This window comes from Lycorma delicatula, chromosome 2 (assembly GCF_047948215.1).
Source record: "Lycorma delicatula isolate Av1 chromosome 2, ASM4794821v1, whole genome shotgun sequence".
Taxonomy (NCBI): Eukaryota; Metazoa; Arthropoda; class Insecta; order Hemiptera; family Fulgoridae; genus Lycorma; species Lycorma delicatula.
In genome coordinates, this window is record NC_134456.1 from 4914000 (window position 1) to 4940967 (window position 26968).

The 26968-nt window shown below is 30.4% G+C and overlaps 1 protein-coding gene across 2 annotated transcripts in view; it reads left to right on the forward strand.

Moving 5' to 3' along the window:
- The window catches only part of LOC142320102 (uncharacterized), a 179183-nt gene that overhangs the window by 107760 nt on the left and 44455 nt on the right, over window positions 1–26968 (forward strand). For both annotated transcript variants that reach the window (XM_075357779.1, XM_075357780.1), the window contains exon 2: window positions 26661–26823. In XM_075357779.1, the coding sequence (XP_075213894.1) occupies window positions 26699–26823 (125 nt within the window). In that variant the 5' untranslated portion in view covers window positions 26661–26698. The remainder of the gene's footprint in view (window positions 1–26660; window positions 26824–26968) is intronic.

The following is a 26968-nucleotide window of genomic DNA, read 5'->3' on the forward strand; positions in this document are numbered from 1 at the left end:
TTTAATCTAAAATAAGCCTGTATAAAATAATTTTTAACCTTTTTTTACTTTATTAGGAATCGGGTTAAAATTCGTTTACAAAATTTTTACCCGTGATAGACAGGTGAAATTAAATAAAATCGAATAATAATAAAAAATTAATTCTAAAATAGATTTGTAATAAATAAAGACATTCTATCTCTGCATTTTAAACTTTTTATATTATATAAAAATAAATGAATAATTTCAACTCCAGTTACGAATATTTTACATTTTATACTTATTCTGTCGAAAAAACTATACATTATAATTGGTTCACAACAGAATGAGTTACAATTTTCAGTATTTTACGCAAAATTTTCAAGTCGTTATTTTGCTTGTTGTACATGTGAAGCATAACTAATTACAAAAACTACTCAAAGTTCTTTTTTAACTACGATTACAGCGATCATCATTAGATAACATGTTTCGATAATAAACAGCGTGAATATGTTGTAAGTATTAGATATTATGTTAAGTGTATGTTGATATACTTGGTATAATAATGTATAACAGCATGCTGCGTTTAATGAAGAATTAATTTTTTAAAAGTATAATACAATCGATTTCTTTATCTACAAGCTACTACAGAAAATCTAATGATTTTATATACCTGAAATTAAAAAAAATAAAATATAACTTAAAAAAATACTAACCAAAATTTTAGAATTTATTTTTTTAATGAGATGTGCGGGCATCGATTACCTCTGATCATTTGTAGTACATGAAAAATTCCATGGCTGACCGGAATTCGAACACAGGACCTCCAGGTGAAAGGCAAAGACGCTAGCACTCGTGTCACGGAGGCCGGCCAAAATTTTTTAATTCAAACTATCTAAAAATATCGAAAAATGAAATTATCCGTGAAGAGGCCATTGAATGGTCGAAGTGGTTCTTTTATGTTACATACATACACTCGTATAATTTAAAGCAAAAGAAAAAGAATTGAGTAGATAGTCACAGAGCGATGTAATACTGCCGTTCACTTTTTGGTAATTAAGTAAAAATTTTATAAATTATTTTTCCACATTTCATAAAATTTCTACAAAACTTGTTTTTGTTTAATATTTTATTACTGTATTTTTTCTCAACTTATCATATTAAAACTGCCATTATCGTAAATTTATTGAACAATGAGCAATCAGTATTAAAATTCGAATGTGTCAGTGAATTAAAATGGATAAATTTGTGCTAAATACATATACCCCTACAACGTGGAGGGAAAGGGGCCGGTTTTCACCGGATCTTGACGTTTTGATACCTAAAGAACCCAAAAAAGCGGAAGGAAATTTTCCGGATGTTCGTATGTACATGTGTGTGTGTTCGGTCTTGCACACCCTATATCTCCAGAACTACTGGACCGATTTTGACCAAACGCGGTCAGATTACTTCTATATATTAGGCATTGACGCCATTAAATTTTCAACAAAGGTCAGGGGGTGAGGCTATAGAGCAAGGTCACTCTCAGAATCTCGAAATTTCGCCTAATTAAGAAAGTACTATTTTTCTTAGGCACATTTGTTAACAATTAAAAAATAATATTTACAAAAAACAGTTTTGGAAAATTTTTCACCCCCATTCGAAAAAAAATTATCTAAAGAAACTAGCGGCTAACTGGGTATTCTGCGTCAATATTACCTCTTCTCACCACAAGGAGCGCTAGTGTAGCACTGACGTAAGCTGTTGTAGTCGTCTGCTATGTTGTGACATCATACGTGAGCGGTAGAAATAAATAAATTAATAATATTTGAAGTGTAAAAAAGTATTTAAAGTGGCCGCTAATACCACTACACCCGCTCGAATGCAATACGGAATCCGCACGCGCTGTAGTTAGAATCATTAAATTAAATAAACAAAAAACATTATATTTAAAAAAATGATAAATATTTTTAATTAAATTGTGTGTGTATGCCGCGTGCATCAGATAAAAACCGCGTGACGGAAAAGTCCTATAACTGTGTTGACAGTTTTTTTATTTTATAATTAACTGTGTACACTTAAATATTGTTATAACCAAAGCTTTATTATGGTTTATTTTTATCCATGCAGACCAATACCAGAACAGTTATTTTTTAACTTTAAAGAAGCATAACTACCCATTTCTTATATCTACATAATCTACATTACATTTATAAATAGGTATACGGGTATCTATAGAACAGATTATATTTGTATCATCTTTATATATCTATATAATATAGTGTTATATATTGATCAGAGTTAATAATTTATTTATTAAATAATAATTGTTAATTACACTAGAGATAGCAATAATTTAATGCCCTTGTTTACTTACTACGACAGTCAAGCACTGTGTAAAAGTATATTTATTACTCTTAGACAAATCATATGTACATTTCATCAGCTTACGCATCGAAGTAATAAATAAATTATCCATCCCTCCCAGAGACGCAAACAAGAGCGTAAAAAATTGTTAAAAATTAAAAATATAGGAAAACTGATACGTACAGAAAGTTTGAGATTATGTAAAAAAGGAGGGGAAATTTTATATACATATAAAATATTCCCCTCCTATATATATATATATATATATATATATATATATATATATATATATATATATATATATATATATGTGTGTGTGTGTGTGTGTGTAGGGAGAGAGAGATTTTAAAAAGAGGAATAGAAAGAGAAATTAGCTTCAAATTAATGTACTTTTGAGAAATATATATTTGTAAAGGTGATCCAAGAAAGCAAGCAGGTTTGTTAGCATTGTATTTAACTGTTTGATTTAATTAACGTCCGACTGTAAACAAGTACAAAGACGACCAGAAACTAAAATAGAGAAACCGAGACAATCAGAAGCATACCGAAATGGATATGTATAACAGAGACGGAATCGCTCAAAGAGAGTTAAGGAGTAATCGTATAAGACAACATCACCCTCTTAAGAACACCAAACAACAGGAAGTAGAACGAACGGGTCAGGTTACAATTGCCACGCTCAACACTCAACATCAGAATCTCGCTCTCAATGACATTTTGTATGTGTTAAGTGTGTGGTGTACGCGTGTGTATGTGTATTTGTTCTTTTTTCAACCCTGTTTTCGAAGTTCTCTGACAGAAGACAACTAAACTTAATTTTTAAAGACGTTAGACGAAGTGTTGTTTAATCTGCCAAATTTTTGAACTTAACTAACCAAAGCTATATTCCACTTCATATTTTCATACTTGTAATAGTACACTGGTCAACGCGATTAATCGCGTTACGTACTAAATTATAAAATACTTTAGGCCGATTTCCTAAGTTTAATATTTTTTGATAATTTCCAATCACCATTTTTTAACATTTCAAATAAAATTTCTCAAAAGTTGTTCGTAATGTGTTGATGAAATTTTAATCTGATTATTTTTATTTAGAAAATATATTTTTTAATCGATTCAAAAACAAGCAAAAGATTTCAAAAAAAAGAAGAAAGAATAATTTATGTATATATAATTTTTCTATAAATATTACATTTCAAAAATTAATCTTTCAAAACCTTTATGCTTAAATTTTACTAAAGTTAAAGTTAACTTATTACTTTTACAGTATTATATTCTAAAATTATATCAAGGAGTTACTGCATTTATTAGTACTGCGCCAAACTGATTTTAATACACCTGCGATGTAACATAAGACAAGCATAACTGTAGCTTTGAAAGGAATATTAATTAACAAAAAGAACGAATCAATTTTACAATGAAGTGGTATTAAGGTGTATACCTGTGACAAAGAAATTTCATGAATTTTAGAAAAAAGGTTTTAGAAAAAAAAATTGAAAAATCGGTTCAAATAAGTTCAAATTGATGAGAGAAAATGAAAAGAGATTAGTTAAGTAGTTAGTTAATAATACTGATTGTTTTGTAACTTATATGGTCGTAATATCAAAGAACAACATGAATAAAACTTACAGATTAGCATTAGTTCGACCTGGGGTATCTGAAGTAAGGTTGGCATTGCTAATAGTACAGTGGTGACCTACCGGGTTGGTCTAGTGATGAACTCATCATCTCAGGAATAGTCGACCTGAGACTGTACAAGACTTCACTTCATTTACATTCATACATATCATCCTCTAAAGTAACCTCTGAACCACCTTACGGTGGTTCCTGATGCTAAACAGAGAAAAGAAAATAGTATAATGGAGGGAATAGTGCAGCGCGACAGGACATCGTAGGTAGCAAGCGGTGGTCACCGATTCAGCAGTACCCACCTATACCCTGTATGACCATTAAACTTTCTAAGCTTTGACGAACAGTGTTTTTCATCAGTATTTTAAAAATAATTTTGGGTAAAGAAATGAAATTGCAGAGACTGACACAAAATAAAATAACGGCCAATAAAATAATACCAGCCTCGCTCTTTTACAGTTTTTATGAAGAGCATAAGTAGCTTCAAATGTATATGTAAAGATAAATCAATCACTTACTCAAACCCACCTAGGCTGGTCTAGTGGTTAACTTATCATCGCAAATCAGCTGATTTCGAAGTCGAGACTTCTAAAGTTCAAATCCTACTAAAGGCAGTTAATATTTTATGATTTGAATACTTGATCGTGGATATCGATGTTCTTTTTTGTTTGTTTAACCTCTGAGAACACCGTTAGGTATTGCTTCAGAGGATGAGATGAATAATTTGTAGCGTATGTGAAAAATGCCATGTCTGACCGGGATTCAAACCCGGGACCTCCGGATGAAAGGCTGAGACCCTACCACTCGCGTTTCTTTGGGTTTTTTTTATCGGTGTTGCGGAGAAATACCATTTACGTACTCCCAGAAATGGGGGAGTGTCGGACTCGCACGGTTCGGCTAGATGTTATTAAGAGCCTATGTGTTCCCGCACCCTACCGACTAAACCTCCTACTTCACCGTTCCTTTGCACCCGGGGCCGGCGATCTTTGGTAGTTGGTTTCAATTAACTATACTTCTCAGAAATGGTCAACGTAAAACTGTACACGGCTTACGCTTCATTTACACTCATACATATCATCCTCAGAAGTAATACCTTACAGTGGTTTCGGAAGCTAAACAGAAAAAAAGAGAATCATATACTCATCACAAAAGAAAAAGGATGTAATTGAAGTACAAAGCACTTATTTGAAAAATTTAATTATTACATCATATTAATTCTTATTCTTTGCTGTATTTTTTTTTTAGAGTTTTCCATTTATTTGGAAAAAGCCTATGCAAGTTACTAATAATACAAAGTTGCTTGTATTTTTGCTTTTTTCTCTGTAATGGAATTTTTACTTAAATTTTCAATTTATTTTAAAAATAACTTTTTCAAGAAATTATATAATTTTTTGTAAGTAATTTTTAATTATATTTAAGTTTCGGGTACCTTTTAAGTTTATTTGTTTTAACGTTTCACGGTACCTACGTTTAAAAAAGTTTAATTTAAGAGATTTCTATTTTTTTTTTTTTTTTTGTCTTCAGTCATTTGACTGGTTTGATGCAGCTCTCCAAGATTCCCTATCTAGTGCTAGTCGTTTCATTTCAGTATACCCTCTACATCCTACATCCCCAACAATTTGTTTTACATACTCCAAACGTGGCCTGCCTACACAATTTTTCCCTTCTACCTGTCCTTCCAATATTAAAGCGACTATTCCAGGATGCCTTAGTATGTGGCCTATAACTCTGTCTCTTCTTTTAACTATATTTTTCCAAATGCTTCTTTCTTCATCTATTTGCAGCAATACCTCTTCATTTGTCACTTTATCCACCCGTCTGATTTTTAACATTCTCCTATAGCACCGCATTTCAAAAGCTTCTAACTTTTCTTCTCAGATACTCCGATCGTCCAAGTTTCACTTCCATATAAAGCGACACTCCAAACATACACTTTCAAAAATCTTTTCCTGACATTTAAATTCATTTTTGATGTAAACAAATTATATTTCTTACAGAAGGCTCGTTTAGCTTGTGCTATTCGGCATTTTATATCGCTCCTGCTTCGTCCATCTTTAGTAATTTTACTTCCCAAATAACAAAATTCTTCTACCTCCATAATCTTTTCTCCTCCTATTTTCACATTCAGCGGTCCATCTTTGTTATTTCTACTACATTTCATTACTTTTGTTTTGTTCTTTTTTATTTTCACGCGATAATTCTTGCGTAGGACTTCATCTATGCCGTTCATTGTTTCTTCTAAATCCTTTTTACTCTCGGCTAAAATTACTATATCATCAGCAAATCGTAGCATCTTTATCTTTTCACCTTGTACTGTTACTCCGAATCTAAATTGTTCTTTAACATCATTAACTGCTAGTTCCATGTAAAGATTAAAAAGTAACGGAGATAGGGAACATCCTTGTCGGACTCCCTTTCTTATTACGGCTTCTTTCTTATGTTCTTCAATTGTTATTGTTGCTGTTTGGTTCCTGTACATGTTAGCAATTGTTCTTCTATCTCTGTATTTGAACCCTAATTTTTTTAAAATGCTGAACATTTTATTCCAGTCTACGTTATCGAAAGCCTTTTGTAGGTCTATAAACGCCAAGTATGTTGGTTTGTTTTTCTTTAATCTTCCTTCTACTATTAATCTGAGGCCTAAAATTGCTTCCCTTGTCCCTATACTTTTCCTGAAACCAAATTGGTCTTCTCCTAACACTTCTTCCACTCTCCTCTCAATTCTTCTGTATAAAATTCTAGTTAAGATTTTTGATGCATGACTAGTTAAACTAATTGTTCTGTATTCTTCACATTTATCTGCCCCTGCTTTCTTTGGCATCATAACTATAACACTTTTTTTGAAGTCTGATGGAAATTCTCCATTTTCATAAATATTACACACCAGTTTGTATAATCTATCAATCGCTTCCTCACCTGCACTGCGCAGTAATTCTACAGGTATTCCAGTCTATTCCAGGAGCTTTTCTGCCATTTAAATCTTTTAATGCTCTTTTAAATTCAGATCTCAGTATTGTTTTTCCCATTTCATCCTCCTCAACTTCCTCTATGACACCATTTTCTAATTCATTTCCTCCGTATAACTCTTCAATATATTCCACCCATCTATCGACTTTACCTTTCGTATTATATATTGGTGTACCATCTTTGTTTAACACATTATTAGATTTAAGAGATTTCTAATAATAAGAATTTTTTTCATTGAACTATCTGTTTAATACTATTACAATAAACATATAATTTCAATTAACACAGGATAGAAAAGTTATTATAAAGAAAAGAAAGAAGAATTCCTATAAAAAGAGTAACAATCTCGGTCGTCTGTTAGAGAAGAATGCAGTCCCTATAAAGCGAAACAGCTGTGGAGACAATAAAATGCCTGAACTGAATTTAAAGATTACTTTACTGTAATTACTGATAGACGAAAGACATTCCCATTAATTTTAATAAAAACTTCTTCCTCTCACAATTCTTTTATAATTTTTTTTTTTAAATCTAAATTACGTCTTTATATAAGTACGGGAATATATTATTAAAACACGTAATTCAATACAAAAAAATTATCTTTTTTTTATTCAGAATCACGATAGTAATTTTTTTTATACATCCACCATATTGAAACAACCATCAAAATTCTTAACATGAATCGCATTTAAAAAACTTTTAAAAGACATTTGGTTTTATTTAAGCGCTAATTTTTTATTATAATTTATTAACAAAATTATGGATCATTAAGGAAAACACGAGAAAAACAAGAGTATATTTTAATGATAATTTCCGGTAATTCTTCCAGGTTTTCTTAAATTGGTTAAAACTGTCAGGAAATAACGCAGAAATAAAACGATCTAATACTTCATAAAACTTAACTTTACAGATGGGTTGTAAGAGTCTATTGCATCTGTTCATGAATTGTATGTGTATTAAGCAATGTTATTTTATTATTACTAATAAACAACAAATTTATTATTATTACTATTTGTATTCAGTACGGATGATATTACATAATTTTTTATTGTTTATTTACGGAATTTTCAGCTATCATTAAATTTAGTGTACTAATTATTTTATTATTTTGTCGTCTAACTTAGGTCCACAAAATGTATATTCAAGTAAAGATAGAAATATTATTAAATACTTCGATGAAATGAAAAAAAAAAACAGATTATTTCATTCGTTTCAATTGTAAGCTGTTAGTTCACATTTTTTCATATGAAGTTAAGTAGGCGGCTGCTATGTAAATTAGGGTTGATCGCAGGGCAGTGACGATCAATCAGGTCCAGACGTCGTGTTAATTTGGTCGTGCAGTATATACAAAGTTATATAACACATTGCAATGTTCACGCCTTCCAGCTTCTACTGTGGCAATCAAAAACTAAAATATAGAAAATTCAAATTCTATCACTGAATTCCATATTTGTCAATAACAAAAAACGCATATTTTTTCTATGCGGGACCCAAATACATCAAGGAACGGATACAACAATATTGGTGAAGTACTGTAGAAGCAAGGACGGAGTAAGATAGATAGCAAGCAATCCATTATGTGAAAGGTAGTTGTATCACTGCGCCGCACACGTACACACGAAGCACACGTACAAGTGTAGTACATTTCCAAAATAGCACTTTTTAAGTTTATTTTTATTCTAACATGTATAGCTAAAAAGCGTGCTTCCCAAAGTACGGAAAGCGGAAATTTCAGCATTTATCTTTAAAATCGACATTGCTGTTTGTCAACAATAAAAAATAAATATATTATAGACATTTTTCTGTATACGGTCCAATATACCTACAAACAAATATTACATTTTAAAATTGAGCTTATTTCTTGTTTCATAAATTTTAATTTTTTTCTTTTAATTATTACTTTATGCGGATTTCTACTGCACCCACTGCTTCTCCTCTTCCACTTACATCGAAGTCTGTCCTGGCAGTCATCCACGTTTACTGGGAAATTTAACAATAGAAAACTTTGCCCGGAACGAAGGAGCACGGGCCCACCCACTGACTAGGAGAATCAAGTCATTTCTTTCTCGAGTTTTCCTTCCCCTTTCCTTTGAAGAACCAACTCCAAACTGCAAGGCAGCAGCACTAATTTTCGTCCACCCTTAGTATTTTATTTCCCCAGCACTCTCCATACACGGTCGGCGAGCATACCCCGATCGCAGGGACGGCTCCCGATAGCAAATCTAGTAACAGCCACAGGAATTTTAATTTCAACTTAATCTTTTTTTTTTTTACTTCTACATTAAGATGTCAGATATAATGAAATATCATAAAATTGTTACATTCTAGACGACATAATCGAAAATTTAATTCATTAAAAATAAATACGATGAAATATAAAATTAAACAAAAAAGTTTTAAACAAATAAAAACCATCTCTAAACGCGTAAAAATGTTCTTACAGCTAATTTTAAGTTACACTTAAAATTAGCTGTAAGATACTGTTATGCTGTTTTTGTATTGTAATCGCAAAATGGTTGGTTTTCAGATTTCAACGGAAATATTCATTTTGACTAGTTTCGGCGTGACGTCTGTACGTACGTACGTATGTATCTCGCATAACTCAAGAACGATTAGCTGTAGAATGTTGAAATTCTGGATTTAGGAGTGCAACATCTAGTTGTTCACCTTCCGTTTTGATTGCACTTGACCAAAAATGTCCAAAAAAACCCAATACCAAAACAATTTGGATTTTGGACGTTTTCTTAACTGCAGTAACAAGCCCTCATTGAGAGCTTTTCAACCATATGTCATAAGTGATACTTATTTTTATTGGTTCCAGAGTTATAGCCATATAAAATTCTAATTAATGAAATATTTGGATTCTTACGAGGAAAGGCACATTCGTGCGACTTCAGTACGGATAATACTTCAGTAGGAGTCACATTCATTCGACTTTGTCTCCTTTTCTTTTTTTTAACTTTTTTTTAATTTAAATATATAGATTTATTAATAAATATTAATCGCTAATTGTAAAAAAAGTTTTTAAATAAATAATATAATTCAATATTAACAATAAAATCAACTTTTAATTTAAAAAAAAAACTGTGTATATTTAATTCAATAGGCGTACAAGGAAGTCATATGATGTCCACATCAGATTTTTTCCTCTATGCATTCCGATTATTTCAAATTTATTATATAACTAGTGAACTCGGCAATGCTTCGCTATTGCTAAATTTGAGTGTGAATTAAATAAAATTTGTATTATATTTGACAAATTATATTATAAAAATAATAAAAATCATAATATTATGAATATTACCATGAAATAATAATCATAATATATCATTACATTTAATCACCATAATATTTTTAAAATTATAATCATAATATTAATAATAATAATAATATCTGTATATATTAATTGTATTTCATTTAAATAAATCAAAATCATTGCAATGCTGTTGAATTTAAGATGTTTTTAGTGATACCTATACATAAAAACATCTCATGCCAGGCTAATAGATATATGGAACTAATAACATGTAAACACTTCCGGAACAAATAACAATAAAAAACTGTGAAATGTTCAGCGAAATCGGTTAAGTAGTTTTCGAGTTATTAGAGCACACGTAAAACAAAGATTGTCTTTTATTTATATAGAATTAAAATTTGCAACTAAATGAAAATTAAAAAAAAAATACAACTACAGAAGCAAAGTATAATTTGATTAACTGTAAGCAATTATCTGTGAAAAATATCTGTATATATTGGATAAAATAAAGATTTTCAAGAAAAATGTTTTGTCATTCTATAAACAATTTTAATTTATTATATAATAAAATTAAAGGATGTACTCCATTTCATTAATCGACTTAGGTTTACTTCATTTTACAAAGATTAAAATATTTAAATAAAATAAGTAGTAAACAGTAGTATTATCAAGAGCAATTAATATTTAAGAATATCATATCAAATAAAAGACAGATTTATTTAAATATAATCCGTTTTATTACATTAAGAGATTTTATTTAAATGCTTAAAAGCTGTTTAATTTTCTTAATAAATTACCGATTCAGTTTATTGGGATTTCTAATAATGTTGAAATTATAACCTAATAACATTTTATAATTGCATGTATAATCAATTCTGTTTGCCTAATTAATTTATGTATGATTCATGAGGAAGAATTTTTTCCTTGTTAAGGAAAAGTATCTTTATTTGAATTTTTATTTTTTGAATTACTAAAAATTGTATACATAAATAAATTTTTTAATATGTTTAGTACATAATAATACGTTATATAAACAAAAGAGAGGTATTAAAAATTAAAAAACACGACTGTCAAAAAAACATTGTACTGTAATGTTTTACAAATATAGGTTAATTAAAGAACATGCGGGTAACAATTTCGTATATAGTATTTGTATAATTCTTTTTTCAAATTTTATAAATTAACTTAAAACATATGTATATATATATATATATATTTATATAGTCTATGATACTCCCGGTAAAGTAAGGATTCCAACGCGGGATCATACATCTAAATCGGTTCAGTCGTTGAGCTGCTACGGTGGAACAAACATACGCACATACACCCTAAATGCATTACATTCCTTTCTGGGCAGTCGTGCGATTACATCAAAAATGAGTAAATATGCTAGTACAAAGAAAAAAGGAACTGTTCTAACATTTGCTTGGATAGATCAAAGGAAAGTTGATAAACTTTTTTTTCAAAATTAGATCAAAAAATAATATGCAGTTAATTACCTCCCTTGGCCAAATGACATTTTACCGTCAAAATTATACTATATTTAGAGTGTAATTATTAAAATAAAATTTTTAGTAAAAAGGTTTGAGTTCTATTTGAGCCCCCTGCTCAAACCTCTCTTTTTCTGTTTAACCTTCAGAACCACCGTAAGGAATTTACTCACAAGATGAGTGAGGATTATATGTATGAATGTAAATGAAGTGTACTCTTGGACAGTCTCAGTCAACCATTCCTGAGATGTGTGGTTAATTGAAACCTAACCACCAAAGAACACCGGTATCCACAATCTAGTATTCAAATCCGTATAAAAGTATCTTTACAAAGATTTGAGCCTTAGAACTCTCGAATTCAAGACCAGCTGATTTGCGATGACGAGTTCACCACTAGACCAACCCGGTTGGTTATGCCAAATAATATTAAAAATAAATATATATGAAGATACTAAGTATAAAAAACAACTACAAAATAAACGGTTCTTCGAGGGATTTCAATGGACACCTCTTTCTGCAAGTCATTTTTTTGTATCCAAATTTACTTATGGTTACGGGTAAATTGGAACCGATTGTAAATTAAATACTGCGGCAAAAAAAAAGATTAATTTATCACGGAGACAGTTGTAAGCTCTATGTAAATAGATAAAAATTTGTCGACATCATTGTCAACTTTTTTTTTTATTACGTATATTTTTTTAACCTTTTTACCATTAATTTACAAAATAAAACACATTAACTTTGTTAAATGTTGAATTAATATGTTTAAACAATAAGAAATAATTTTTTTTTAAATTGAATTTAAAAAAGTCTTAATTATTTATTAATTGTTCCAGACTATGATTAGTATTAATGAATCTTAGTTAAGTATTTGCATTCTTGTATTGATTTAGTTTTAAAGTAAATAAAAAAAATCTTTAGACGCACAAAGAAAGCCCCTTCCATAATAGTGATTTAGTTTATCTCTTATAATTAATTCTAAATTTAGATATCTGCATTTTTTATCTATTAAACTGTACAAATTAAATACAACGTAGATTTACTGTGATATTTATTTATAAAAAAAATGACCTACCCATTTATAGTACAGCAATATTGTTTTTGGAAAACTAATCTGCCACAGATTACATATTTTTTCGATATTTAAAAGCACTTGATTTCAAAAGTACTAAAATGGGTAAATTTTTAACGTATAAGTTTTCAAAATTATTTAAACAGTTAATTTATTGCTTTCATGGGTATTCTTAGATAAGAATACTCATCTGCGTAATAGATTTACACAGAAAAACTCCTTTCAGATAGTTCTTTCAAATTTTATTTACCTTAATCTTTGTTTGCCTAAATATTTTATTTTGCTTAAAAAATATTTTCGTATTTTGGGAGTTACTTTGTTTAACCTGAAAAACTTTGTTTAACAAAACATTTTAAATGTTTGGTTTATTTTTGATTTTTTTTTTTTTAATTTGCCCCCTAAGCCGAAAACTGCTCTCGATTCTCTAGGGGTATTTTAATTAAGTGAAAAAATTGTACCTACATCTTGAGTAAATTATGAGATACAGGATCCATGAAACAATCTTTGATAAAAGAGAATGATGAAAAGCCATGTTAAAATCCCGACGTACACAACTTCACCCGATTTTCATATTTTCCCTTGAAAGAGACTGTATATAGAGTTGCAGTATAACTATTCCAGAGTGATTCACGAAGTGATACCGGCGCTTTCTGAGCTTATTCTACTAGCCAAAATAATTATAAATGTTCATATAAACATGGGTCCGGAAACGCTCCATTAATGGGTTACGGCTAGCAAGAAATTTCACCCTGATTCCTGGGCAAAGAGTGAAATAAAACCATATTGAAATTCTAAACACCCAAATTAAGGGGTTTTTGACCTGAAAAATAGAATAAAATAGCTTCCAGAGCCATATTTCAGGACCGACTTGTAGAGTTTTGCACTAAGTATAATTTAGTAATTGCCAACACCCAATTTAAAAATCATAATAGAAGAATATACACTTGGAAAAAGTCAGGCGATACTGCAAGGTATCAGATAGATTATATCATGGTTAAGCAAAGATTTAGAAATCAACTCGTTGACTGCAAAACCCACCCTGGAGCAGACATTGATAGCGACCAAAATTTGGTGATAATGAAATGTAGATTGGGGTTTAAAAACCTGTAGAACAGGTGTCAGATGAATCGGTGGAATTTATAGAAGCTTGAGGAAGAGGAGGTAAAGAAGATTTTTGAGGAGGACATCGCAAGAGGTCTGAGTAAAAAAGATAAGGTAGAAAATGTAGAAGAAGAATGGGAGAATGTTAAAAAGGAAATTCTTAAATCAGCAGAAGCAAACTTAGGCGGAATAAAGAGAACTGGTACAAAACCTTGGGTTTAGACGTTATATTGCAGCTGATGGATGAACGTAGAAAATACAAGAATGCTAGTGATGAAGAAAGTAAAAGGAACTATCGGCAATTAAGAAATGCTATAAACAGGAAGTGCAAACTGGCGAAAGAAGAGTGGATTAAAGAAAAGTGTTCGGAAGTGGAAAGAGAAATGAACATTGGTAAAATAGACGAAGCATACAGGAAAGTTAAGGAAAATTTTGGGGTACATAAATTAAAATCTAATAGTGTTAAACAAAGATGGTACACCAATATATAATACGAAAGGTAAAGTCGATAGATGGGTGGAATATATTGAAGAGTTATACGGAGGAAATGAATTAGAAAACGGTGTTATAGAGGAAGAAGAGGAAGTTGAGGAGGATGAAATGGGAGAAACAATACTGAGATCTGAATTTAAAAGAGCATTAAAAGATTTAAATGGCAGAAAGGCTCCTGGAATAGACGGAATACCTGTAGAATTACTGCGCAGTGCAGGTGAGGAAGCGATTGATAGATTATACAAACTGGTGTGTAATATTTATGAAAAAGGGGAATTTCCGTCAGACTTCAAAAAAAGTGTTATAGTCATGATACCAAAGAAAGCAGGGGCAGATAAATGTGAAGAATACAGAACAATTAGTTTAACTAGTCGTGCATCAAAACTCTTAACTAGAATTCTATACAGAAGAATTGAGAGGAGAGTGGAAGAAGTGTTAGGAGAAGACCAATTTGGTTTCAGGAAAAGTATAGGGACAAGGGAAGCAATTTTAGGCCTCAGATTAATAGTAGAAGGAAGATTAAAAAAAAACAAACCGACATACTTGGCGTTTATAGACCTAGAAAAGGCTTTCGATAACGTAGACTGGAATAAAATGTTCAGCATTTAAAAAAAATTAGGGTTCAAATACAGAGATAGAAGAACAATTGCTAACATGTACAGGAACCAAACAGCAACAGTAATAATTGAAGAACATAAGAAAGAAGCCGTAATAAGAAAGGGAGTCCGACAAGGATGTTCGCTATCTCCGTTACTTTTTAATCTTTACATGGAACTAGCAGTTAATGATGTTAAAGAACAATTTAGATTCGGAGTAACAGTACAAGGTGAAAAGATAAAGACGCTACGATTTGCAGATGATATAGTAATTCTAGCCGAGAGTAAAAAGGATTTAGAAAAAACAATGAACGGCATAGATGAAGTCCTACGCAAGAACGATCGCATGAAAATAAACAAGAACAAAACAAAAGTAATGAAATGTAGTAGAAATAACAAAGATGGACCGCTGAATGTGAAAATAGGAGGAGAAAAGATTATGGAGGTAGAAGAATTTTGTTATTTGCGAAGTAGAATTACTAAAGATGGACGAAGTAGGAGCGATATAAAATGCCGAATAGCACAAGCGAAACGAGCCTTCAGTAAGAAATAAGTCATTTTTCATGTAGCAGTATTTTGATTGGCTGACTAAATAATATTCTCTAAAACAGTATTTTTATGGCTGGAATTTAAAAAAAAATTACTTTTATTTTTTTAAATTTTATTATAAAAAAAAATCGGGATAAATATTATGAGATAAAAACAGATATATTTTTAATAGAAAATTTTATTATGTTAAATTATGCAGGTGAATGACGTAATTTTACGTTGTGATCTGTATCATGTACGTAAAATAAAAATTATGTCTTTAAATTGATAATATCGGATTTTTTTTTTGCGCAGATTTGTCTACTTTTTGCGAGCACGGAATTACTATGAAAGCCAAAAGTTGTTTTAACGAAACTTTTAGAATCGTTTTATTTTAACAAGACATAGCAATTTGTACGAGTAAAATCTTAACATATCTGCCATTTCTTTACTTGAAATCATTTAACAAATAATTCTTGATTGAAAAACTCTTTAGTGTCATTTATTTGCTTGGAGTATACTTCATATGAAATATAGAAATATGGCGCAAAAAAAGTTTAACTCGCTTCTCTTTTTGTGAAGAATTTATACGTTAAGAATGCATTTTTGCAAAAGTTCAACGAACGAGAGTAAAATTTAAAACAACTTTATATGAAAGTTTTCTTTTTCATTTCAAATGAAAAAAAGACATCTAAGTTTCATTCTCTTATTTTCATAATTTTATGAATTGGTTGAGAATTAATTGTAGCGGAAAATTTCAAGCTGTAAAAATTAAAGAAAATAAAATAGCTAACAACTTCAAGAGTGGAAAGATCAAACAGAGCTTCTTTCCTCCACCCCTTCTTCCGTGTTTTTAAGACAGTTTATTATAATTTACACGTTGTTGATAAAGTTTAGTAAAAAATTTCAGGGAGGAATAAATTAAAGCAAATAAAATTTTAAACAATTATTATACAAAATATGTTGAAATTTTGACTAAGGATTCTCTTTCCAAGTAATAGATAAGATGTGGTTGCCTAAGGAACATCGGGTATTTTTGTTTGTAAATAATAAACGTAAATCTACTAACATGAAATGGTACAGAAATAAAAATAAAATTGCATGGAAAAAGAGGAAAGGAGAGAGAAGAGAGATAATCTCTAAAAGAGAGGATGAAGACATTTTAGGACTCTGCTTTTACAGTAATTTTATATACGGCTTGTACGGTATAGAAAAACGTTTTATCACCTCTTTAATCCTTATTTAAGTTGACACAAAATAAGTCAGTAACCGGCAAAGATAATGCCACTATTAGTTTTGTTGCTGTTATACGTGATGTACGAATAAAGAGAAGGTAATACTGCCGCCTTCATTTCCACTATATTTTTAAAGAGTAGCCCTGCGTAGATGTTAACTCTGAAAGTAAAAACGGTGATAAATCTTTTTAACCTACAATTTTCCTGTTTTTAAGTTTTCTACTATCACATGCTACGTATTTTAGTGACTTACTATCCTTCTTTAATACGAATATTATACATCGTAAAATTTTACATACGTAAAATAAAAAAAATAACAAAAATATTATGTGCAATTGTTTTTTAGAAGTAATTTCAAAGAAAAATACGTAACGTGCACTCGTACAGAGTATACATGCACAAAAATCAAATATATACTGTAAGAATAATATATAATGAAAAACCTTGAACCACACGGACAAATTTAGATAATTATTTTTTTACGTTTGTAAAGTAGATCATCTGGGACTCCGTAGCATTTTTTTCTAGATAACTAAGACCGTAAATTTCTTATACAATAAATACTTTAGAAGTATTGACAATTTGAAAATACTTTTAAAAAAAATGTTATTGTCGCTGCTTAATAATGATTTAACCCATCGTGTTCGTCTAGTGGTAAACACGTCTTGCAAATCAGCTTCCTAATAAAGGAAGTTGCTTTTATACGAATTTGGATATTAGATTGTGGATACCGGTGTTAAATAACTTTGGTGGTGTAGTTTCAATTAACCACATGACTCAGGAATGGTCGGCCTGAATATGTTCAAAACTACATTTTACCGGTACATTCATACAGATCTTGATGAATCGCTAATGACTTTTATTGCTGATGCGACTATAAATAAAATATATTAATAATCGATTGCTATAGCATCACGATATGTAATCTGATAACAACCTAATATTCAACCTAATAACAACCTAATATTCAACCTAATAACAACCTAAAATAACAACCTAATATTCAAAATATTTTCACGATAAAATTCACGAAAATTGGTTATACAGTTTAGAAGAAAAACATACATTCCTAGATTCTGAACATTCATTTTTTTCTTTATTTTATCACGTTTTATCAAGTGTGTCTCCCTTTCTATTTCCTACAAACAGTTTTTTTTTTTAAGAACGTTTATTTTATTTATTTATTTATTTATCAAAAGTTCAAATATAAATAAATTTACAAAAAATAAAAAACAAATAAATTAAATACGACATTAAAAAAAGCTTCTAAATTAAAAAAAATAATAATAATTTAATAATTAAAATAATAATTATCCAGTTCTTTAAATGTTAATATTTTAAAGTAAACCTCAAATTTTATTTTTAAGGATTAGTAAGTTGGTTACAAATTTTGATGAGCAAGAGAGAAATTCGGACACTGGAAATCAAGCGCTGATCAATCGCTGGTAAAAGGCAACGGCAAGGAACTGAAGCCGAAGAAGGTTTTACCATAAACGTCTATGTTTTGTCATGAAACAAAACATTGTACAGTTGAAGTCGGTCAGCTCTGCCAAAAAATTCTTCTTTCCCTAACACAATTATCATCATCTTGGCGGCAGGTCCCTTACGCCACCGCTGTCTCCATCCATTTCGGTTCCAAGCCTTTTCCTTCGTCCTCTTGCAGTTTCCAACCTTCACCTCACTTGTTTCCTTTTTCGTCCTTGCTTCCTTTTTCCTTCTAGTGATGTAGTTTTCAAGATTCTACTTCCTTTAACCGCATGTTTTTACCGATTTATTTTTATTTTATATACTTCCCGCGTAAGTGCTCTTTACTCTTAAATAATGCTCTTTCTTCCTCATTCCTCACTTTATCCGTCCATCTTACTTTCTCCATCCTTCTTCATACACGTAACTCAGAAGCATCGATCCAGTTCCTTTCCCTTTCTCGATCTCCCTTACTTCACATCTGTACGATAGGAAAGTTCTTACATAGCATTCGGCTAAATTTTTCCTTAACTCTAAGACCAGATTTTTACTCCGTAATATCCTTTTCTTATTGAAGGCTTCCTTTCTTTAACGCTTAGTAAAGGCTTTTCCTTTTGCTATCATTCCTTTTATTTCATAACGCTCTTCCGGTCCTCTGTCACCGTAGTTTCTCTTAACATTTGTAATTTTTTTCTTTTACTTGTCCTTAGCGCTAAATCCTCTCTGCTGTTTACTTTCATTACTTTAGTTTTTTCTACATTTATTTTTATTCCGTTCTCTTTCATTCCTTCCTTCAGGGCTGTTAATAATGAACGAAGCAAGCGTATGTCATAAGCATAAGCGGGGAGTATATCGATGTATCCATTTGATACATGAACAATGAAAATAATAACAAACACAGAAAGGAGAAGAATAAAAATATTTCAAATGAGGTGCTACAGGTGAATATTGAAAATAAACTAGTTCATAAAGTACCAAATGATATGAAATATAACAGAACAGAGGAATATAAAGAAGTAAATATTATCATAATTAACACAACATACCACAAATTGCAAGAATTTTTTTAATTTATTACTAAAATTAACATCATCGATCTCTGTGGAGGAGAGGTAGTCTTTCTGATTTTCATTCGGAAGGTTGCGGGTTTGAATCTCGGTCAGGCTTGACATTTCTTTCACGAATTACTTAACTCATTTCTTATCATCCAAAAAATATAAAAGATAAGAAGGACGAGGTAGTTTTTATTGGACATAAGTCTGTTGTTATCGGAGAGAGAAAGTGAGAGAACAAACATTACAAATGACGGATGAAATAAAAGACACAAAAATGAAATAAGGATTAAAGTATGAAAAATGTTTGTTGTTATTTACATAGAGAAGCATAAACGATAGGAAATAATAAAAACAATTATAAAAATTAAAAAACGACTGCCAAAAAAAAGATTAAAAAATAGAACTAAAAAAACAACGATAAATTGAACTAAAGAAAAGAAAACAAGGTACTGAAATAAAGCATTAAACATCGTTATGCAGTTTTTAATCAAATAATATAATGGGCGACCAGTCAACTTTCAGACAGTTCTACTTTTTTTAAATGTATTTTTCATGTTGTAGAAATAGCAGGCGTTTAAGGTTGTCTAATGATTAAGTTTTCACCAGGTCTTACATCGGTAAGGAAATTTTGTTCTTCAGTGAAAATATTTAAATGGGGCTGTTCAATATAAAATAATTACTATTCAGAGCTTTTAATATTCAAAGGGTTTCAGGTTTTATAAACGCGTTGTAATGTCAGAATTTCGCATCGAAAGAAATTAGTATTTTATTGCAAAAAGATTTTAGATTAACTGGAAAGCCATTTCATTCTATATTCTAAACACATTTTGTCTAGGCCATCTCTCTGGATTTCTTTGCCTACACATTTAAATTTTTCCTTGACTAATTTTCCCGAATTTTGTTTCTATTTCTCTTGAATGTCTTTTAGGTATATATTATTTCCGTTCTAATTCAAAGGCTCTTTAAATGTTGAAAAATGAAATAAAATAACTAGGGAATACATCTTTATTTGACGGACAGTATTATTTTCTACATAATATTAACCTGAGAATACATGCATACATTCGTTGTAAAAAAATTAACATTTTTTTTTTTTTTTATAATATAGCTGGTTAAAAAACAAATTTGTTAATATTATTTATGAATTCATACAAAATATAAATTTATTGACAAAGTACTAAGGTTCTGAGATATTTTTGTTAAGAATATATAAATATAACAGAAAACTACAACGACGTGAAGAGAAAAGTTTTGATATAATTGCAGGGTGTAGAGTTAAATCGCTGTATAATATCCAGAAGAGAGCCCTAACAAGCCATCCTATCTTCCAAACAAAACTGCCTTGATCCGGTTACCCCTTAAATGTTTATCCTACTTATTTAAATATCATAAGTCCTCTCATCGTTTCAACTCCTTACTTACATTGGTATTTCTTACTTACAAATTTTAACACGAAGTTCTACCAGGTATTAGATATCTAATTTATGCATAGCTCTTTAATGCAGGATTATATTTTAAAGATGACTTTCTTGTTGTTTTGTTTCTCAATTCGCATTTCCTATTTCATTTATTCTTTTTACTTTTTTATATTATATTTTATAACATTAATAAATATTCGCTCATTTACAAATATAATTTTAAAAATTTAAATGTAATTTATGTAAGTAGTTTGCGTTAACAGATAATAATAAATAATACAAATAATAATAATAATAATAAAAATTGTGGTTTATTAAGTTTTCGTTTTAGCTTTTTTTTTCAATGAAACTACATTTAGCTTAAATTAAAAAAGAATAATGTAAAATTATTCACCTTCTTGTGTGTTACTTTTCCCGGCTGTAAATTTATACTGTATAGCTGCTACACAGCATATTATACAAGAAAAAGTACACTAATTGGGTTTCAAACTTTTCATATCAGAACTTTTGCAGAACTTGACGTTTCTTTCTTCTTTTTTATTTTATTTTTCTTCAAGACCAATGTGAGCGTTGGCCTCCATCACCAATCCTCTCCAACGTTCCCTACCCACCGCCATCTCCATGTAACCTCTCACAACCTATCTTCCAAGAAGGTCAAGGATATGACTATAACGTATTTCAATTCCGGTTTGGGTCTGAATAAGGCAAACCGAGGCTTGTTTATCGGTTTCGATCTGGGAAACCGGGTTACTTTTTTTATAGGGGTCTTTTCACCTATCCTTTGGAGTTGTCATTCCTACCTGCATAATAACAGCCCTGATTTTCGTCCATATCGGGAAATTTTATTTCCCCTATGGAGTCATAGAACTTCAACCTATGAACTCAACCAAACCCAATCTGCTCCATAAATTTATCAATTTTTTAACGATCGAGTATTAGTAGTGATGTGATATTCTACAACACGATTGCTTATGTTAGTTTCTTCTTTTTGTTTAAGCGACTTATTGTAAATTTTAATTCGTTAAATATTTGATATTTTGTGAAAATAGTTTCCAGATAATATCGAACTGAAAAGACCAATGCAACGAAATATTAGGTAATCCAACTGGGAGTGGTGCAGCGGTTAAAAAAAAATGAACGGTAACGATTTTTATTATCTCGTTTCGATATGCACATGTTATCGATATTTCTTTCTATCAAACGATACAGGGTTTTTGAAAGAGGAATGTAGATCGTTAATAAATTCCATCGGTCTCACAGAATTTTTAAAAGAGACATTAAGGCTTCAGAAAGATTCTGATGATAACAATAAGAAATATATTGCAAACTGAAAAACGAAAATAACTTTTTAAAGCGTGAAAACTTGTGTAATAAAACTTAATTATCTGAGGTGGACAGTTTACAAGTTATAATACTGTACAAATAGCCAAAATCTGTACTTACGATGGAAAAAAGTTTAAAAGAAACATATTAACTTCAATTTTAATAACAGTAATACGGAGTATTATACAGAACGAGCAACATAATACCGAACCCGTAATGAAACCGCTAACCAACACTATTTACTCGTATGAAAGACTCTCATATAACTAGCGCGACTAGTGGGTATATATATTACTGCTGATTGTTGCTCCCTTTTGTCCGGTGGTTACATGTCTGGGCAGTATACTTTTGCTGTAGTTCAGTATTGCGAGTGCAGTTGTGTTTGTGTAAAATGCCTTATTCAATTTAGTAGAAGATATAAACATTGTTGGTGGACAGATAGAGTTGTCTACTTGCGATTTTTTCCTTTGGGGCTTCTTAAATGAGAGAGTTTCAATCAATATTGTGGGGATAACATCCCCACAATATTGATTGAACATTTAAATTTCGTTTTATGTTTTTCTTATTTAATTTATCCATATAATTCATAAAATTTCATTCCAACATAACCTACCTATTCTGCAGCGGTTACGTTATGGGTTCGGGTTCATGTTGCACACTCGATTGAATTTAACAATTCCTCGTTAAATACTTTTATTTAACTCACTTACTGTCTATAATTCTGTCGGCGGCGGGATGGTTAAAACTTTGCCATCGATTTTTAATCTACTTCCTGACAAGGTAGCGAGCTAAAAATTGGCGAACACATTCATTGTGGATGACAATACAATGTGGTGCAAAACGTTTTTATGAATAGATTGTTTAGAATAGAAAACTAATTGTTTCAAAGTTACACGATTTCAAAACTCGGTTGGTTGAAAAAGGAAGGGACAAGGAGTGAGCGAGTGAGAAAAAGAGAGAATGTGTGTGTGTTTGTGTGTGCATGTTATTGTCTAACGTGCTTCATGTGTTACAATGTTGATATGTTTAATTCCTCGACTGTGTTCATTTAAGTGAATCCATGACGGCAGGAAAGTTCCACGGAAGTTTTTCTTGGAGTCAACGATGTGTTTATTGGTTTTATGGTAGGTAACCTACTTAGGTTCATATACACCTGAAGTTCACATGTGCTTTCTTTTGTTGAAAAGTTCTTCTCTAGTCAGTCTGTCTGAATTAAATTTTACAGAGTATTCAGTCTAATTTCCAAATGACGTAAATGATGGCGTTCTGATCTAGTTTCCCGTGGTTCTGATTTTTATTATTCTTATTTGTGTGCGATACAAACGATCACATTATAATTTGTCATTACGTTGCTGTTTTGAATTTGAAGCTACTGTTTCTGATAAACACTTTCTTGAATGTTTTAATCTACTCTCGCTTTGTTTTCAGAGTAACTCTTTTAACTTAGTTTTTTTAGTTTCGCTTATTTTTTTTCAAAACTTTCATTGTTAATTCTTTCATGTTTTTGCGCTATTCTTATTAGTTGTAGGAAAATTATTACTTAATTCAATAATTTTATTTATGAAAGAGAATTATAACTGTTTATATTTTATGTTTTTGTCAAGAAATTTAAAGATATACTGTGACTAACCACAACATTTTTGTTGAAAAATTATTTTCTACTTCAATAATTTTATTCATATCAGGAAATTACGAATAAAAATTTTACAATAAAATAAAATTAAAAAGCAATGATTGTTTAAACGTACTTTTATTTAAAATGTATAAATAATGTATGCGTAAAAAAGAGAAAAATAATTTAATTTAAATTTAATAGAAACAAAATATTAAGTTATTTTCTTTATGAAATTCATCTGTAAATAAAAGGCTGGCAAAGTACAAGTTGTATAGACGGAAGTATTTTGCAATTCACACATTGAGGGTCTGACTTCATCCTTTTTATGCTACCCTACTACTAAAGGGCATTTGTATGTGTATCTGTCTGTGTGTACGTCCTTCTTACTGAGAAGATGCTTACATGATCGATCATATTACCCGTCATAAAACCATATGATTTTTTTTTCTTAAATGTTTATAAATAATAAGTAAGAAGAAGCAACACCAACTAATAAAAGCAAAAAGAAAGAACATGCTTACATGATTGAACATTCTGCCCGTCAGAAAATTATAAATTTTTTTCTTAAATGCATATAAACAATAAATAACACCAGTAAGAATAATTATAAAATAAATTAATAAATTTTACTACCGTAATTCATTCATTCAATATCGTAGCAGATCTTAAAACACTGCTATTTTCGATGGCCGGCGCCCGTGGCGCGAGTGATAGCGTCTCATGGCATTTTCACACACACTACAAATCATTGATCTCATCCTCTGAAGCAATACAAAAGTAATGAAATGTAGTAAAAAACAAAAGTAATGAAATGTAGTAGAAATAACAAAGATGGACCGCTGAATGTGAAAATAGGAGGAGAAAAGATTATGGAGGTAGAAGAATTTTGTTATTTGCGAAGTAGAATTACTAAAGATGGACGAAGCAGGAGAGATTTAAAATGCCGAATAGCACAAGCGAAACGAGCCTTCAGTAAGAAATATAATTTGTTTACATCAAAAATTAATTTAAATGTCAGGAAAAGATTTTTGAAAGTATACGTTTGGAGTGTCGCTTTATATGGAAGTGAAACTTGGACGATCGGAGTATCTGAGAAGAAAAGATTAGAAGCTTTTGAAATGCGGTGCTATAGGAGAATGTTAAAAATCAGACGGGTGGCAGGCCACGTTTGGAATATGTAAAACAAATTGTTAGGGATGTAGGATGTAGAGGGTATACTGAAATGAAACGACTAGCACTAGTTAGGGAATCTTGGAGAGCTGCATCAAACCAGTCAAATGACTGAAGACAAAAAAAAATTACATTAACTTATTTTAATTTAGATTAATTTATTTCTTAATGAGGAAGGTTGCTTAGCCGAACGATGACGAACCCTTTTTTCGCTTTTCTTTTTCAATTTTCATCATTCGAAAAAAAAAAATGTTTACACAAGAGGTTATCAATTTTGGACAACCAATAGCATTCCGAGACGCCGCCCGCCAGGGCTACCCGCCCTGAGGGCCTAGCTGCGGAGGCGTGCCTTAGGTACGCCCTGCAGCTAGTAATAAAATAAATTCATCCTTTTATAAAACAATAACAAAAATATATTAATACAACTGGAAAAGATGTTTGTTAACCAGATTTTTTAATGTTCGTAATAAGAAATTATGTTTTTTTTTTTCCTTTTTTCCTAATGGGTACATTAGAACTTGTTCAACTAGTGAACAATAAGCAACCCTCTTTTGGCCCAGTGAGATGTATACTTGTAAACGAGGTATAGTCTTGTACAGACTCAGGCCGACCATTTCTGAGACGTGTGTAATTGAACCCCAACCACCAAAGTACACCGGTATCTACTGTCTAGTATTCAAATCCATATAAAATATTTATAATTAATTTTTTTTTCAAATTGCTATCAAAAATCGATATAGCTCTTTATATGAAGTAAAAACAATCAAAAAATTTTGAAAAATTATTAATTCGAAGGAATATAAAAAGCAAAGGAACAAAAAATATTTATTAAATTTTTAAAGGAGAGGATGATTTTTTTTGGACATTTTTTTAATTATTTATGTAATATATGGGTTATACGTAACAAACTTGCTTAAAGTTTTTTTTCTAAAAGGCCTCGAAAGTAAATCGAAATCCATTTTTTCAAGATCTTTCCTCTTAATGAATTAATATGATCATATATAGAAATATCTAAGCCAAATTTGAATAAAATCGGTTTGGTCAATCCTGAGACATAAGGACAAAGCTGTGGGACAAACATACATACATACGTACGCACATACATATCCACATATGCTGTTTAGTCTTGATGAACTAGTTGAGCCCTAAAACGCAAAACTTTACAAAAAAACCCTATACCCCCGACTTAAGATGATCACAATACTTTCTCCTTTAATATAATTATTCTGGCTATATTCTCCGGGAATGTAAAAACTACATACAAAATGACTTTCTTTGCAAAAATCATCTAAATTGTGATTTTTTTTTTTTTATGTAGTTATGTCGATATTTTTATGTTCATACATCACCCCCATAACATTATTTTATATATTTTAAATAATTAATATGGACTTTAATTTATAATTTTATTTTAATTTTATAATTATATAGATATTTTGTTATGCTGCTTTGATCAAAGGTTTACTACGGTTTCCCTTGATCCATCCAAGTAAATGTTGGGTTAGTTCCTTTAATTCGTGAAATAGCATATCTACCCGTACATAAAGTATCATTACGTATCCATCAGAATAAAAGATTCATTTTTAATTTTATTGTACTCCTATCTTCCACCTTAAAAAGAAATAAAAGGTTTTTGTTTTAAATTATTTTTTTTTATTTGTTTTTTTTTTTTTTATTTATGAAAGCGTTGGGATCAACGGCTATGGTCATTAGCCCGGTGGTGAAGTCGCGTATGAAAAAATATACCGGGATTCGTACCCGGGACCTCCGCACGAAATGCCAAGAGATTACCAACTCAACCACGGAGGTCGCCTCTTTATTATAATAAATATAAAAATTATGTTAAAATAAAAATGATTAATATAAATTTTGTATAACATTTTTAATGTATTTTATATTTTTGTACAAGTGAAAGTTTAATTTTATCTTATCTATATTTTTTTTGTAGGTTTGACGGTCTTATCTACACTTAATCTTCAAACCAAAATGGTATCACCATTTAACGGCGGTCAGTTCAACGGCCGTAACTTTAATTCCAGTATATTCCTTATCATCTTATCTACAATGTCTCTTTGCATAATTGTTTCTACAGCCACCAGAGTAAATTGCAGGTAAGTAAATTCAATTTTCAATTAAGGAAAAATCCCAAGATAAAATTAATCGAAACATTTATCTACTCTATGTTAAATTAAGGAATTATTTTCTTCTTGAGCCCCTCCATTGAAATTTATCGATGTTGGTTTGTAATTATTGATG